At 35.6% G+C, this 15,629-nt stretch overlaps 1 protein-coding gene across 2 annotated transcripts in view; it reads left to right on the forward strand.

Annotated features, from left to right (window-relative positions):
* The first annotated feature begins 930 nt into the window (after positions 1–930).
* LOC125665561 (sodium-dependent glucose transporter 1A-like) overlaps positions 931–15,629 on the forward strand; it is a 19,667-nt gene continuing 4,968 nt past the window's right edge. The window contains exons 1-5 of one of the 2 annotated variants that reach the window (XM_048898267.2): positions 944–1,025; positions 4,726–5,003; positions 13,390–13,681; positions 13,963–14,871; positions 15,223–15,629. The exon at positions 15,223–15,629 is cut by the window's right edge and continues 4,968 nt beyond it. In XM_048898267.2, the coding sequence (XP_048754224.2) occupies positions 4,734–5,003; positions 13,390–13,681; positions 13,963–14,871; positions 15,223–15,314 (1,563 nt within the window). In that variant the 5' untranslated portion in view covers positions 944–1,025; positions 4,726–4,733 and the 3' untranslated portion in view covers positions 15,315–15,629. Of the gene's footprint in view, positions 1,026–4,725; positions 5,004–13,389; positions 13,682–13,962 lie in introns of both variants that reach the window. The other variant, XM_048898266.2, reaches the window with a different exon arrangement.

A 15,629-nucleotide genomic window follows, 5' to 3' on the forward strand; every position in this document is an offset into this window, starting at 1 on the left:
TCACCCTACGACGTTTAATTCACCCTACGACGTTTAATTCACCTTAAGACTATTCGCACTCCGACGTTAAAAAGATATTATACTTACATTGACGATTGTCTTTATCCACACTGATTAAAAAATAAGTTAATAGTCTATCTTATAGAAATAATCAAACATGAGGAAATATAATTATAGGGATGAACACTCTCAACAAACTAGGTAAGTGATCTCTATAAGCGAAATTAAAGACAACTACCGCGATGGCGCTGCCACTTCAAATATAAAGTTAATTGCATCTATAATTTTGCGTTTGTCGGGATCAATATTAATTCGGAGGTGCTCAGAAAAAAGTGGGGTTTATGGATCAAATTTTTGCATAGGCAGATACATTAATATAAATGATTTTGAAAATTGGTGTTGTGTTATATTTCAACGTACCAGATTAACATTTGAATTTGTTCCAAGTTGAAAATCTATTTCTCCGAGAGTGAAAAAAAAATCCTTTTCTAAATAAAAGACCATGATTTCCTTAGATATACCCCCTAAATCCGCTACCGGATATCCATGTATAATTTCGATTAAGAAATATGAAAAATTGAATGTTCTGTATTACTTGAACATGTGACCATAAATAATATCTAAAAAAAATTTAAGCTACCCTGTCCAATCAGACTTGTATATCATTAAAATATCATTAAATATGAATGCTTTACATAAAAAAACAAAAACTTCAATGTTACTCAAGTACTAATCAAAATCAAGATCTAATTTGATTGAGGAAATTTGGGGAACATGGACTAACACCTGTCTATATATGTTAACATCAAATGCAATCAGATAAAATGTCTTAGATATGTAGTTATATAGATAATAACCAAAGTAATTGGAAAATGCATGGGACGTTTCGCACCACAAATTGGGGCGAATCGTCCTAGTGCGAATCGTCTTAGTACGAAACGTATTTGAGGGCGAAACATCCCGTGCAGTCATATATCTAGTGTGGATTGGTTTGGTTGGCTCCAATAATTAATCATTACTTTAAGGTATGCTATTCTTCTGAATGTCATTAAACAAATAACTTTTTCACAGCACATAATCAATCCACATGTTACAAAGATATGGCCTAACAATGTTGTAAATGCTGATGTAATCTTGTGCAGCGAGATTCGTCGGTATTTGGACTGACGGCGCGGCGCGGCCTGCCTCTTCCGAAACTCGGAAAGACGCGTCAGTCCAAATATCCAGCCTCGACAAATTGAGATTGAGGGAGCTGGAGGTTACTCGCGCAATCGAGGCATAGGGACTAATGTCATTTATTCATATATGTATGTATTCTAAATGCCATCGGGACTTGTTAGTTACATGACATCATAATACACTTGTCCCCCGATTTAACGTTAGCATAAAATTTGTAACAGGAGGGGAGAAAATGCAACAGACCAGACCAGGATTCGAACCGGACCCCTGAGGGGGTCGAAACTTTTTCTACCACAGGGTAATTAATCCACAGGCCAAAATGAAAACCTACAAGCTAAAATAAAAATAATAAAGCAGTGCTCTTTTTTCATGCCTTTTTAGCTCACCTGAGCTAAAAACTCAAGTGAGCTATTCTGATCACCCATATTCCGGCGTCCGTCCATTTGTAAACTTTTAACATTTTTTACTTCTTCTCAAAAACCACTGGGCCAATTTCAACCAAAGTTGGCACAAAACATCCTTAGGTAAAGGGAATTTTAAATTGTTAAAATAAAGGGCCAGGCCACCTTCCAAGGGGAGATAATCAAGAAAAGGTAAAAATAATGTAGGGTCATTAAAAAATCTTCTTATCAAGAACCACTGGGCCAGAAAAGATGAAATTTATAGATAAGCTTTATTAGGTAGTGCAGATTCTAAATTCTTAAAATCATGGCCCCCGGGGGTTGGATGGGGCCACAATAGGGGATCAAAGTTTTACATACAAATATATAGGAAAAATCTTCTTCTCAAGAACCACTAGCTGAGCCAGAAAAGCTGAGATTTATATGAAAGCTTCCTGATATAGTGCAGATTCTGAATTGTTAAAATCCTGGCCCCTGGGGATCAGATGGGGCCACAATAGGGGATCAAAGTTTTACATACAAATATATAGGAAAAATCTTCTCAAGAACCACTAGCTGAGCCAGAAAAGCTGATATTTACATGAAAGCTTTCTGACATAGTGCAGATTCAAGTTTGTTCAAATCATGGCCCCTGGGGGTAGGATGGGGCCACAAGGGGGGATCAAAGTTTTACATACAAATATATAGGAAAAATCTTTAAAAATCTTCTTCTCAAGAACCATTGGGCCAAAGAAGTTCACATTTACATGAAAGCTTTCTGACATAGTGTAGATTCAAGTTTGCAAAAGCCATGGCCTCCAGGGGTAGGTTGGGGCCATAATAGGGACTACGGTTTTACATACAAATATATATGGAAAGTCTTCTGATATGGACCAAGGTGACTCAGGTGAGCGATGTGGCCCATGGGCCTCTTGTTTTGTTGTGTTTTGTTTTGAGAAATCCAGGCTATATCAAATGCAAGGATGACTGATGACTCTTAAAATTAACTCGAATGTTTAAGATCAAAGCTACAAATATTTCATATCCATTAGATTTCATATCCATTAGATTTCATATCTGTTGGACTTATAGACAACCATAGCAATAAGACTTGCGGTGAAATAATTGCATGTTTCTGAATCAAGATTTTTTTAAAAAAAATCTGTTTAAACATGTTAAAAACACATTTTATTTCAACATAGAATATTAAGTTTTTGTTCGAAACACATGCCTTTGAACCACATAGTGCAGTCCTATTTTAAAGGACGGCAGTTAACTTCTTTAGTATATACAGATATATATGAATGAGCTTAGTGCGCGTATTGATCCTGAATGTAAAGTTTTATTGAATGCAGATTACACAGCCATTTTATTCTCTCATTCTAATACAAATATTATAGCTATGAAGTTATCATCTATGTAAGAAAGCTGTTGTAGTTGGTTGATATAGACAGCAAACTGTCGCTTCATCTGGAAAAAACTGAAAGTGTTTTATTTGGACCATAATGCAAGCTTAAATCATTTCATAGTAATTCATTTTCCATAGAATATGCAACCTCTGGTGTGTCCAGGGATCTGAATTTGCCCAACTCTTTATTTTGCTTATAGGAGTTATGAGATTGATCACTGTTCATTATCTTCACCTTTCATTAAAATATAAATAAAAAATGTAAACCATGTGTGAAATATGAAGTTTTTTTTTTTGGGATAATGTAATGTTAGTCTTTTGTGCAGTTTGTTTTAGTTTTTGGTGGATTTACCTTTAGGATATATATATGTCTATATCATAAAGGAATGAAATTTAACACCCCATAAGAATTGTAATAATTCTTTGATATCTTTTTACATGTATATATATATTAAAAGACACGACTTGAATACGAAGCACAGAATTGGTAGACAAGTATGGGTCGTTACCCATCATTCATAGTTATACCATAGAGTAAGTACACTTGTAGATACTTATTACATATATATAAGTACTTGAGGCATAAACTAGATGGTTGGGTCACCTGGTGTTATACTTACATTAGTGGCTGTTATGAATACTTAGATAACTATGAATATATATTACTGTAGTGGTCAGTGAGTGAGGATGGTGTAAATTAACCCACACACAGGCAGAAAAATACTTTCACGGTCAGTACAGATGTAGTAGTCTTATAATTTTATATTTAGAGTACAACAAAGGAGGTAGGGAGGGGCAGAGGGGCAACAATCTACTCATAATTTGATACATAGTCTGCTATAATATTAGATGAGGGGGTGGGGGAACAATCTTAGACTAATCATAATTTTGATGTATGATCTGCAATGTAATCTACTCATAGTTTGTTCAGAACAAATCTGAGATCTAATTTTGATCAGAATCTGAGTTCTAATATTGATTAGATTCTGAGTCCTAATTTTGATTAGATTGGGGACGGGGGAGGGGGGGGGGCACAGTTGAAGGAAATATATCAAGTTTGTTGTAGATTGGATGGATTGTAACATGTACAGTGTATATATAAATAATCTGTATGTGTGGATGAAAATTACGTTTTTCCAATCAGGAATGGATCAATAAGGTATAGTTGTCCTGACTTGTCCAGCAGTGCAGAGGGAGTTAATTGAATTGATACAAAAGATTTACTTTATCCTAAGAATTAGACACATGTATGCAAAGTTACAGAAACTTTTTTTTTTTCTCTGCAACATATTTCATAATTTTGCAACTGTAATGCCAAAAACCGCATAAATTACTATCAGCTATATTGAATACATGCATCATTAACGTAATATGAGACACAGTAGAACTTCGGTATCTCGAATACCGATGTCTCAAATACCATGGATATGCTGAAATGATTCGGAAGTCCCAACCACTTATTCTGACAGTATTTTAACCATGATATCTCAAATCTTCAGATATCTCGAAGGTTTTATCGGTCCAATCAAATTTGCGATAATGAGGTTTAATAATAATACTATATTTATATAGCACCCTTTTCGTACCCTATGTACGCTTAAAGGTTTGACTGTATTTAGAATGCATCATGATAAACTTTATAGTAGTGGTTTTGGGGCAATATCTGGAAAAATTGCAGAACATTTACTAACAGCTAGTATCCAAGGTTAATAATGCTGAAACTTGCGTGTTTAATTGTTGGGGTTTTTTTTCCCCCAGACACATGAATGACTGTGGAGATGGGACCAGCAACACAGGATATTAATCAGAGCGGAAACTCGCAGCACGACCCCAGTGATGAAAAAACGCCCTTTACTAAGGAAGAAGTTATCGGAAATGACACACAGATTGTAAAGAATGGTGGGAGAGGTTGTGAAAATTCTGTTTCTTCTACAAAGGACGAGCAAATGGGCATTCTGACCCAACTTAAGAATGATAGTGTATACAAAGAGAAGTTTTTCATTTACCTGGGGATTTTCTGGAGCTTCTTCGTTTTAGTAAGTTCATTTCTTTGGTTTTGTATGCACATTTCTTTGTTTTAATGAGAGCATTTCTTTGATTTAATAAGTACATTGACGCCTTTTTAGACGCTCGTCTTTAGATGGGACATATTTGATATGGTACAGCGATGTCTGGATTTCCCTCCATCCGTTCAGGGTTTTCTGTTTCTAATTTCATTTCTCTCTCTGTCACATATCAATTTAAAACTTGCTCTGTAGCTTCTTTGTGGATCACTCTAAATCTTAATTGTTGCAATTTTGATCCATTTTTACCTCTTTTGCAGGAGTTTTGCCCCTTTATTTGAAAATTATTGTTACATTGAGGGTACATAATTTGTTTGGTTAACTCCTCCCACAATTTTCAAGTGAGGACCATCTTGTTTTACAGAGTGTTTATATTTATGTTGAAGATGAGTGTGTGGCAAGGATTTTGATTTTCTTCCATTTTTGAGAAAATTACTGGTTGTTGAACTCAGTCCATTTTGAGAAAATATTGCATAGAGACAGTGTTTTCAATAAGATTTTGAATAGAAGGGAAAAAAATGTTATAGCAGGAAACCCAAGCTCGGCAAGGGGTCTGGCCCCCAGCGGGTCCAGGGCAGAGCCCTGGTAGGGGGCCCAGGGGGGCGAAGCCCCCCGGCCGAAAACGAAAATAAGCATTTTTGAAGCTTTTTTCTTGCTTCTCATGCTATCAAAAAGTACATGTTACATGAAATTCCTACCACTTGTAACTGAACTTAAATTGCTGTTTTGATATCCCCTTTTTACTCCAGCCAACCTATTCCTAAATTCTGACAGCCATATATATATAATTTTGACAAAAAATAGACAACCCTGCAAAAATTTCATGTTAAATATACATGTAATACAGATTTACTCCCCATCACATACATTTTGTAAATGTCACTAATATGTCTAAATATCAAGTTAGATGAGATGCTGGTCATTATCCTGCTTTGCCTGAGGCAGAGTGTATGTCATTGTGTGACATTTATTTTAGTTTACTATCCAATAAAGACAACCATCAAAATTTAAATTGTATTTTTATATTTCATATTGGTGCATTACCATGATTACACAACTTAAAATGTAAGAATTAAAAGTCATCATCAGAATTCCAAGTTAAACCAAACCAATATCAATACATGCAATATAAATGCAAATTTCAACTAAAATATTGAATTTAAAAAAATCTTTTGGTTTAAGTTATAATGTGGAAAACATACACAAAGTAGTACTGCATGCTTACCTGCTTCTCAAGAAAATTAATGACTGTACTTTGAATTATTTTATAATTCACGAGAAATATAGATTTAACATTAAATTTGATGAGGAAATTCTGGTAGCTTGTAAGAATGTCTTTGAATCACGAACTTATATGACAGAAAAAATATACCGGTCTAAAAATATATAGATATACTGTTTTTGTTATTTAATCTTTACCTCGCTTTGAGGTTGGTTGAAAAAAATCTTCGATTTTCCTTTTTGGCATGACTGTAGACCTCGAAGATTTCGTCTACCACATGGACCCAATCGGCAATCCTCGGCTGACACCATTTCGCTCTATACGAATACGGAATAGTGTGCGAGGTATGAGCCACTCGAGGAGCTCCGAACTGCATGGGGACCAGTTGATAATCACGTTAATCTGGGTCATTGATATAATTCTATTGACGCCGTATTTTTCAAACGCATAAACGATACGGATTTCGATATATTTATTTATACTTAACCAAGAATGTTTACAGCTTACGATGTCGGCAGAAATCTTGAAGACTGAAATATCAGCCGGCAAAATTTCTTCTACAGACGGTTAATTTTGCCGGTTGCCGGCTCTTATTGAAAACACTGATAGAGAGTACATGATTTGTCTGTTTTTCCTTCCACAGTTTTCAAGTGAGGACCTTCTTATTTTACAGAGTATTTGTATGGGTATGGAAGATGTGCATTTGGCAAGGATTTTGATTTCCTTCAATTTTTGAGAAAATTACAGGTTGTTGAACTTAGTCAGTTTTGAGGAAATATTGTATAGAGAGTATATGATTTGTCATTTATTTTTTCTTCTACAGTTTTCAAGGGAGGGCCTAATTATTTTACAAAATACATGTATTTGTGTTGATGTAGAAGATATGCATGTGCCATGGATTTTGATTTTCTTAAATTTTTATGTCCCCGAGATCGAAGATCGGGGGGCATATTGTTTTTGTCTTGTCTGTCATTCTGTAATCCTGTCATTCTGTAATCCTGTCATTCTGTAATAATGTCATTCTGTAATCATGTCATTCTGTAATCATGTCATTCTGTAAACCTGTCATTGTGTAATTCTGTCATTGTGTAATCCTGTCATTCTGTAATCCTGTCATTGTGTAATTCTGTCATTCTGTAATCCTGTCATTCTGTAATCCTGTCATTGTGTAATTCTGTCATTGTGTAATCCTGTCATTCTGTAATCCTGTCATTGTGTAATTCTGTCATTGTGTAATCCTGTCATTCTGTAATCCTGTCATTGTGTAATTCTGTCATTGTGTAATCCTGTCATTCTGTAATTCTGTCATTCTGTAATCCTGTAATTCTGTAATCCTGTCATTGTGTAATTCTGTCATTCTGTAATTCTGTCATTGTGTAATCCTGTCATTGTGTAATTCTGTCATTCTGTAATCCTGTCATTGTGTAATTCTGTCATTCTGTAATTCTGTCATTCTGTAATCCTGTCATTCTGTAATCCTGTCATTGTGTAATTCTGTCATTCTGTAATCCTGTCATTGTGTAATTCTGTCATTCTGTAATCCTGTCATTGTGTAATCCTGTCATTCTGTAATCCTGTCATTGTGTAATCCTGTAATCCTGTCATTCTGTAATCATGTCATTCTGTAATCATGTCATTCTGTAAACCTGTCATTCTGTAATTCTGTCATTGTGTAATCCTGTCATTGTGTAATTCTGTCATTCTGTAATCCTGTCATTCTGTAATCCTGTCATTGTGTAATTCTGTCATTCTGTAATCCTGTCATTCTGTAATCCTGTCATTCTGTAATCCTGTCATTGTGTAATTCTGTCATTCTGTAATCCTGTCATTCTGTAATTCTGTCATTCTGTAATCCTGTCATTCTGTAATCCTGTCATTGTGTAATTCTGTCATTCTGTAATCCTGTCATTGTGTAATCCTGTCATTGTGTAATTCTGTCATTGTGTAATCCTGTCATTGTGTAATTCTGTCATTCTGTAATCCTGTCATTGTGTAATTCTGTCATTCTGTAATCCTGTCATTGTGTAATTCTGTCATTCTGTAATCCTGTCATTGTGTAATCCTGTCATTGTGTAATTCTGTCATTCTGTAATCCTGTCATTGTGTAATCCTGTCATTCTGTAATTCTGTCATTGTGTAATCCTGTCATTGTGTAATCCTGTCATTGTGTAATCCTGTCATTGTGTAATTCTGTCATTGTGTAATCCTGTCATTGTGTAATTCTGTCATTGTGTAATCCTGTCATTCTGTAATTATGTCATTCTGTAATTCTGTAATCCTGTCATTGTGTAATTCTGTCATTCTGTAATTCTGTCATTGTGTAATCCTGTCATTGTGTAATTCTGTCATTCTGTAATCCTGTCATTGTGTAATTCTGTCATTGTGTAATCCTGTCATTGTGTAATTCTGTCATTGTGTAATCCTGTCATTGTGTAATTCTGTCATTCTGTAATCCTGTCATTGTGTAATTCTGTCATTCTGTAATTCTGTCATTCTGTAATCCTGTCATTGTGTAATTCTGTCATTCTGTAATCCTGTCATTGTGTAATTCTGTCATTCTGTAATTCTGTCATTCTGTAATCCTGTCATTCTGTAATCCTGTCATTGTGTAATCCTGTCATTCTGTAATCCTGTCATTGTGTAATTCTGTCATTCTGTAATCCTGTCATTGTGTAATTCTGTCATTGTGTAATTCTGTCATTGTGTAATCCTGTCATTGTGTAATCCTGTCATTGTGTAATTCTGTCATTGTGTAATCCTGTCATTGTGTAATTCTGTAATCCTGTCATTCTGTAATTATGTCATTCTGTAATTCTGTAATCCTGTCATTGTGTAATTCTGTCATTCTGTAATTCTGTCATTGTGTAATCCTGTCATTGTGTAATTATGTCATTCTGTAATCCTGTCATTGTGTAATTCTGTCATTCTGTTATCCTGTCATTGTGTAATCCTGTCATTGTGTAATTCTGTCATTCTGTAATTCTGTCATTGTGTAATCCTGTCATTGTGTAATTCTGTCATTGTGTAATCCTGTCATTGTGTAATTCTGTCATTGTGTAATTCTGTCATTCTGTAATCCTGTCATTGTGTAATCCTGTCATTGTGTAATTCTGTCATTGTGTAATTCTGTCATTGTGTAATCCTGTCATTCTGTAATTCTGTCATTGTGTAATCCTGTCATTCTGTAATTATGTCATTCTGTAATTCTGTAATCATGTCATTCTATAATCCTGTCATTCTGTAATCCTGTCATTCTGTAAACCTGTCATTCTGTAATTCTGTCATTCTATAATCCTGTAATTCTGTCATTCTGTAATCCTGTCATTCTGAAATCCTGTCATTCTGTAATTCTGTAATCATGTAATGCTGTAATCATGTCATTCTGTAATTATGTCATTCTGTCATTATGTCATTCTGTAATTATGTCATTCTGTCATCATGTCATTCTGTCATTATGTCATTCTGTAATCCTGTCATTCTGTAATCCTGTCATTGTGTAATCCTGTCATTCTGTCATCCTGTCATTTTGTAATTCTGTCATTCTGTAATCCTGTCATTCTGTAATTCTGTCATCCTGTCATCCTGTCATTCTGTGATCCTGTCATTCTGTAATTCTGTCATCCTGTCATTCTGTAATCCTGTCATTCTGTAATCCTGTCATTCTGTAATCTTGTCATCCTGTCATTCTATAATCCTGTAATTCTGTCATCCTGTCATTCTGTCATTCTGTAATCCTGTCATTCTGTAATCCTGTAATCATGTCATTCTGTCATCCTGTCATTCTGTAATTCTGTCATCCTGTCATCCTGTCATTCTGTCATCCTGTCATTCTATCATCCTGTCATTCTGTAATCCTGTCATTCTGTAATCCTGTCATTGTGTCATTCTGTCATCCTGTCATTCTATAATCCTGTCATTCTGTAATCATGTCATCCTGTCATTCTATAATCCTGTCATTCTGTAATCATGTCATTCTGTAATTCTGTAATCCTGTCATTCTGTCATTCTGTAATCCTGTCATTCTGTAATCATGTCATTCTGTCATCCTGTCATTTTGTAATTCTGTCATTCTGTAATTCTGTCATCCTGTCATTGTAATGATGTCCTTCTGTAATTCTGTCATCCTGTCATTCTGTGATCCTGTCATCCTGTCATTCTGTAATCCGGTCATTTTGTAATTCTGTAATCCTGTAATTCTGTCATTCTGTAATTCTGTAATCATGTCATTCTGTCATCCTATCATTCTGTAATACTGTCATTCTGTAATCCTGTCATTCTGTAATCCTGTAATTCTGTCATCCTGTCATTCTATAATCCTGTCATTCTGTAATCCTGTCATTCTGTAATCCTGTCATTGTGTCATTCTGTAATTCTGTCATCCTGTCATTCTATAATCATGTCATTCTGTAATTCTGTCATCATGTCATTGTAATGATGTCCTTCTGTAATTCTGTCATTCTGTAATCCTGTCATCCTGTAATTCTGTCATCCTGTAATTCTGTCATTCTGTAATCCTGTCATTTTGTAATTCTGTAATCATGTCATTTTGTAATTCTGTAATCATGTCATTCTGTAATCCTGTCATTCTGTAATTCTGTAATCATGTCATTCTGTAATCCTGTCATCCTGTCATTCTATAATCCTGTCATTCTGTAATCCTGTAATTCTGTCATCCTCTCATTCTGTAATCCTGTCATTCTGTAATTCTGTCATTCTGTAATCCTGTCATTCTGTAATTCTGTAATCATGTCATTCTGTCATTTTGTAATTCTGTCATTCTGTAATTCTGTCATTGTAATGATGTCCTTCTGTAATTCTGTCATTCTTGTGATCCTGTAGTTCTGTCATCCTGTCATTCTGTAATCCGGTCATTTTGTAATTCTGTAATCCTGTCATTCTGTAATCCTGTCATTCTGTAATCCTGTCATTCTGTAATTCTGTAATCATGTCATTCTGTAATCCTGTCATTCTGTAATACTGTCATTCTGTAATTCTGTCATCCTGTAATCCTTTCATCCTGTCATTCTGTAATCCTGTAATTCTGTCATCCTGTCATTCTGTAATCTTGTCATTCTGTAATCCTGTCATTCTATAATCCTGTCATTCTGTAATCCTGTCATTCTGTAATCCTGTCATTGTGTCATTCTGTAATTCTGTCATCCTGTCATTCAATAATCCTGTCATTCTGTAATTCTGTCATCCTGTCATTGTAATGATGTCCTTCTGTAATCCTGTCATTCTGTAATCCTGTCATTCTGTAATCCTGTCATTCTGTCATCCTGTAATTATGTCATTCTGTAATCCTGTCATTTTGTAATTCTGTAATCATGTCATTTTGTAATTCTGTAATCATGTCATTCTGTAATCCTGTCATTCTGTAATTCTGTCATTCTGTAATCCTGTCATTCTGTAATCCTGTCATCCTGTAGTCCTGTCATTCTGTCATCCTGTCATTGTGTCATTCTGTCATCCTGTCATTCTGTAATCCTGTCATTCTGTCATCCTGTCATTCTATAATCCTGTCATTCTGTAATCATGTCATTCTGTAATTCTGTCATTCTGTAATCCTGTCATCATGTCATCCTGTAATCCTGTCATCCTGTCATTCTGTAATTCTGTCATTCTGTCTGAAACTTTAACCTTGCTACATGTAATAACTTTTGAACAATAAGTGATAGAGCTTTGATATTTCACATGAGTATTCCTTGTGACAAGACCTTTCCATTGGTATTGAACCTTTTGACCTTGACATTTGACCTACTTTTAATTTTTTTCACATTGGTCATAACTTCTAAATGGTAAATATTAGAGCTTTCATATTGTACATGAGCATTTCTTTTGACAAGATCTTTCTACTGGTACCAAGGTATTTGCTCTTGTGACCTTGGCCATCTTCGGAATTGGTCATTATCTGGGGCATTTGTGTTTCACAAACACATCTTGTTTAAGGAAATATTCATATTTTGCAAAGAAAGTATGTCAAAGCGTAATGATGGTTGATACTACCTGAAGCAAAGTTCTATAATTTATGGCTTAAGAAAAACACCCTATTTTAAAAGGTCTATGAAAGCATTTTGACAGACATATTATGTACCGTTTGCGGTACTCTTGTTTCAGCATGCTATAAATTTATAGTCTCTATACAACTGAATGATAACTAGGAAGTTTGCATCCCCATTTTATTGTTTTGCTACTTTCAATTCCGGTCTTCATTTGGGAGGGGGGGGGGGGGGGGGGCGCAATCAAATTTTTATCAGACTGTACTACATACATGTATTAATAACATGATTTTTGTCAGTCACTTATATACATCTGTATAAGTACTTGATTTGAATAAGTACTTGATTTGTATAAGCACTTGATTTGTATAAGTACTTGATTTGGCAAAATAAACATTCAGGGTCAATTTGTAAGAACTATTTGCCATCTATCTGTTCATCAAGTAAAGGATACAGGTGGTGTTGTAAAGAGTTATTTGAATAGCACAAGGTTACTCTGGTAGGCCTTGGAAACATTGTTATTTTAGTAGTAGTAGAGGTGCGAGGTATTACCAGTATTTTTCTGGTGCCGGTATGTACCGTGGTACACAAGGCGAAATACCGGTATATTCAAGTCTGATAACTCGTAACTAAACAAAAATATGAAATTGAAACAAAGTAAGCGACTCTAAGAACTTCTAGACTTTGAGATCATGTCAAATAAATTCCACAGTTTTTCCCCCTATTAGCTATTTTGATAGTCGTTCCAGTCAGTAATCTAGTCACAATCGATTCTAGTCATGATACAGAGACACTGCTATATAGTATGTACTATATTCTTACTTTTATGTTTGGATTAAACTTTTGTTCTGTTAACTGGTTTCAAAATAAATTTAAATAAGATGTTTTCCTTATTATTTATATTTGAATAAATTAAATGCAATTTACAATCAATAAACTAATAACTGCTCATTACATACAATAAATCACAACTAAAATCCATTAACATTAAATCTGCGGTATACTGTGGTATGTACCGCGGTATTTCGCAAATGCACGGTATACTGCGGTACCTTTATTTTCTGCGGTACCCAACTCTAAGTAGTAGATATGTAGGATAATTTCTCCGTAGCTAATTACATTTACTTTTGTCTTGCAGGGTTGGACGATTGGTCAGTTCGGTCCGTCTTTTCTTGACCTAAGAATCATCACCAAATCACCACTTAGGAAAGCCTCCGGTTTCATGACAGGACATTCCGTCGGATATCTTGTGGGCTCCATTATTTCGGGAATTGTATTTGACAAGATGAGCGGAGAGAGGACGTATTGCGTGTCGATTTCTGCCCTGGCTATGGGTGTGGTTGTCGCCATTATTCCGTGGTGTTCTATTTATGAACTGATGGTCGGGATCCATGTCTTGAAGGGGATAGTAGGGGGTGGACTAGATACTAGTAAGTACTGATTCTCTGACAAAAGTTAGTCAAAGTTAACTAGTATGTGTTTATTTGCATCTTTTTTATATTCATCACACACTGCATCCAGAAAGTCTGTTTCGATTTTCGAGACAATAATTCTTGCCCAAAAGTAAAATCTTTGCATCATTCTGCTGATAATGGTGACATATTTACTAGAATGATTTTCATATGTATTTTTAAAGGCATAAGTATGTGAGTGAAACTTGAAGAAGTTTGATGAAAACAATTGTCATAATGTACTGGGTTTTTTTTTTTAGCGGGCAATGCTCTCCTCTTGCGTCTGTGGGGCGCGAATGGGAAATCCTTCATGCAGAGCATTCATTTTGCCTTCGCTATTGGGGGAACAGTTTCACCCTTCGTCACTGCCCCCTTTTTGGCCCCCGATGGGAACCCACCCACAGAAGGTGCAACTGGAAATACTAGTGTAACCAATAGTTCTGGTGGAAGCAACCTGACACAGTGGGACTCCTCTGACCTGACCTCAACAGGAGAATCTATGCTGTATGTTCCTTTCTCAATAGCAAGTTTCCTCTCCCTAACAGCCAGCATTCCTTTGTTTGTGATGGCCTGCACCTCCAAAAGACCACCTGACACCAAGTCGAAAGATTCTGAAGATGAAGATTTGGACAAAGAAAGGAATATTCAGAAGCTGTCCCTGGGGATGAAGGTGCTTGTGCTGGTCATGTTGATGGTCTTTTTGGGACTGTACTGCGCCTTGGAAGATGGCTTTAACAACTTTCTAGCTACTTTTTGTGTAAACGAGTTGAAGTGGACCAAATATGTTGCCTCTGTGGCCACTGCCCTATACTGGGCCAGTTTCACAGGGGGGCGTTTTCTTGGCATCTTCCTGGCTCACGTTTTCAAGGCCATTAAACTGATTTTCATTCTCTGCACGATGCTGTTCATTGGATTTCTGGGATTCTTCTTAACCTCCCACTTCAAATTATATGAAGGGATTTGGATATCCACGGGATTAGTGGGATCGTCAATGTCCATGATCTTCCCCTTGATTTTTTCCTGGACTGAGGAATCAATTCTACCTGTCACTGGTTTGGTATCTTCCTTATTTCTTATTGCTGCATCGGCGGGATCCATGGTAAATCCCATTGTCCTCGGATATTTGATGGACCAGTCCACCTCGATGTGGTTCTCCTACATTATGTTGGGTGAGTCTGTTTTACTTGTTATGATTCTATTCCTGGTGTGGACAATTGCCAACAGAATTAGACTTCCCAAGAACACATTCAGAGAAGTGGAAATTGAAGTGCGATCGGAAAATGTGGAGGATCTTGAGCTCCGGAGTATCATTGCTGAGAGTGAGGTCAACGAAGACCGTCTTTAACAGAGAGAAATCACACCTAAGTTCTCTCGTTTTAGTTGTTTATGACACTAATTCCACTTTGCATTAACATTTATTTTCAAAAAGTAAATGCTAAGTAATCACTGTTCATATATTAGATTCTGAAATGTCTTGTTAATGAATTTTTTTCTCACCTTTTATTACCATGTAAAAACAGTCTTTAGCTTGACAGCTTGGGTAAGGCATGCTTTTTTTTTCTCAGTTCAGGTCCTGTTGAATATTGTTTTAAAAAATGTGTTTGAGTGTTAATTAGTATTACGACACTGTCATGTGCATATTAATCCATATTTGTTTGTATGTATGTACCTGAATTTCATAAACACTGGCAGTCGGTGGTGCTTACACATGCATGTAAATGCATTAAAATGCATGTTCATATATACATTTTATGATATATTTTAAATATATTCATATTACCATCACATAATATTTATAACTGTATATTTTTAGTATTTACAGTATTTTGTCTTCTTTATTAAACTTGAATGCAGCGCTTGACCCCTAAAGTACTCATGTTCGTGCACAACCATGTCCAGACCAATGATACGTACATGTCGTACAAAG

This window comes from Ostrea edulis, chromosome 10 (assembly GCF_947568905.1).
Source record: "Ostrea edulis chromosome 10, xbOstEdul1.1, whole genome shotgun sequence".
In the NCBI taxonomy this organism is placed as follows: domain Eukaryota; kingdom Metazoa; phylum Mollusca; class Bivalvia; order Ostreida; family Ostreidae; genus Ostrea; species Ostrea edulis.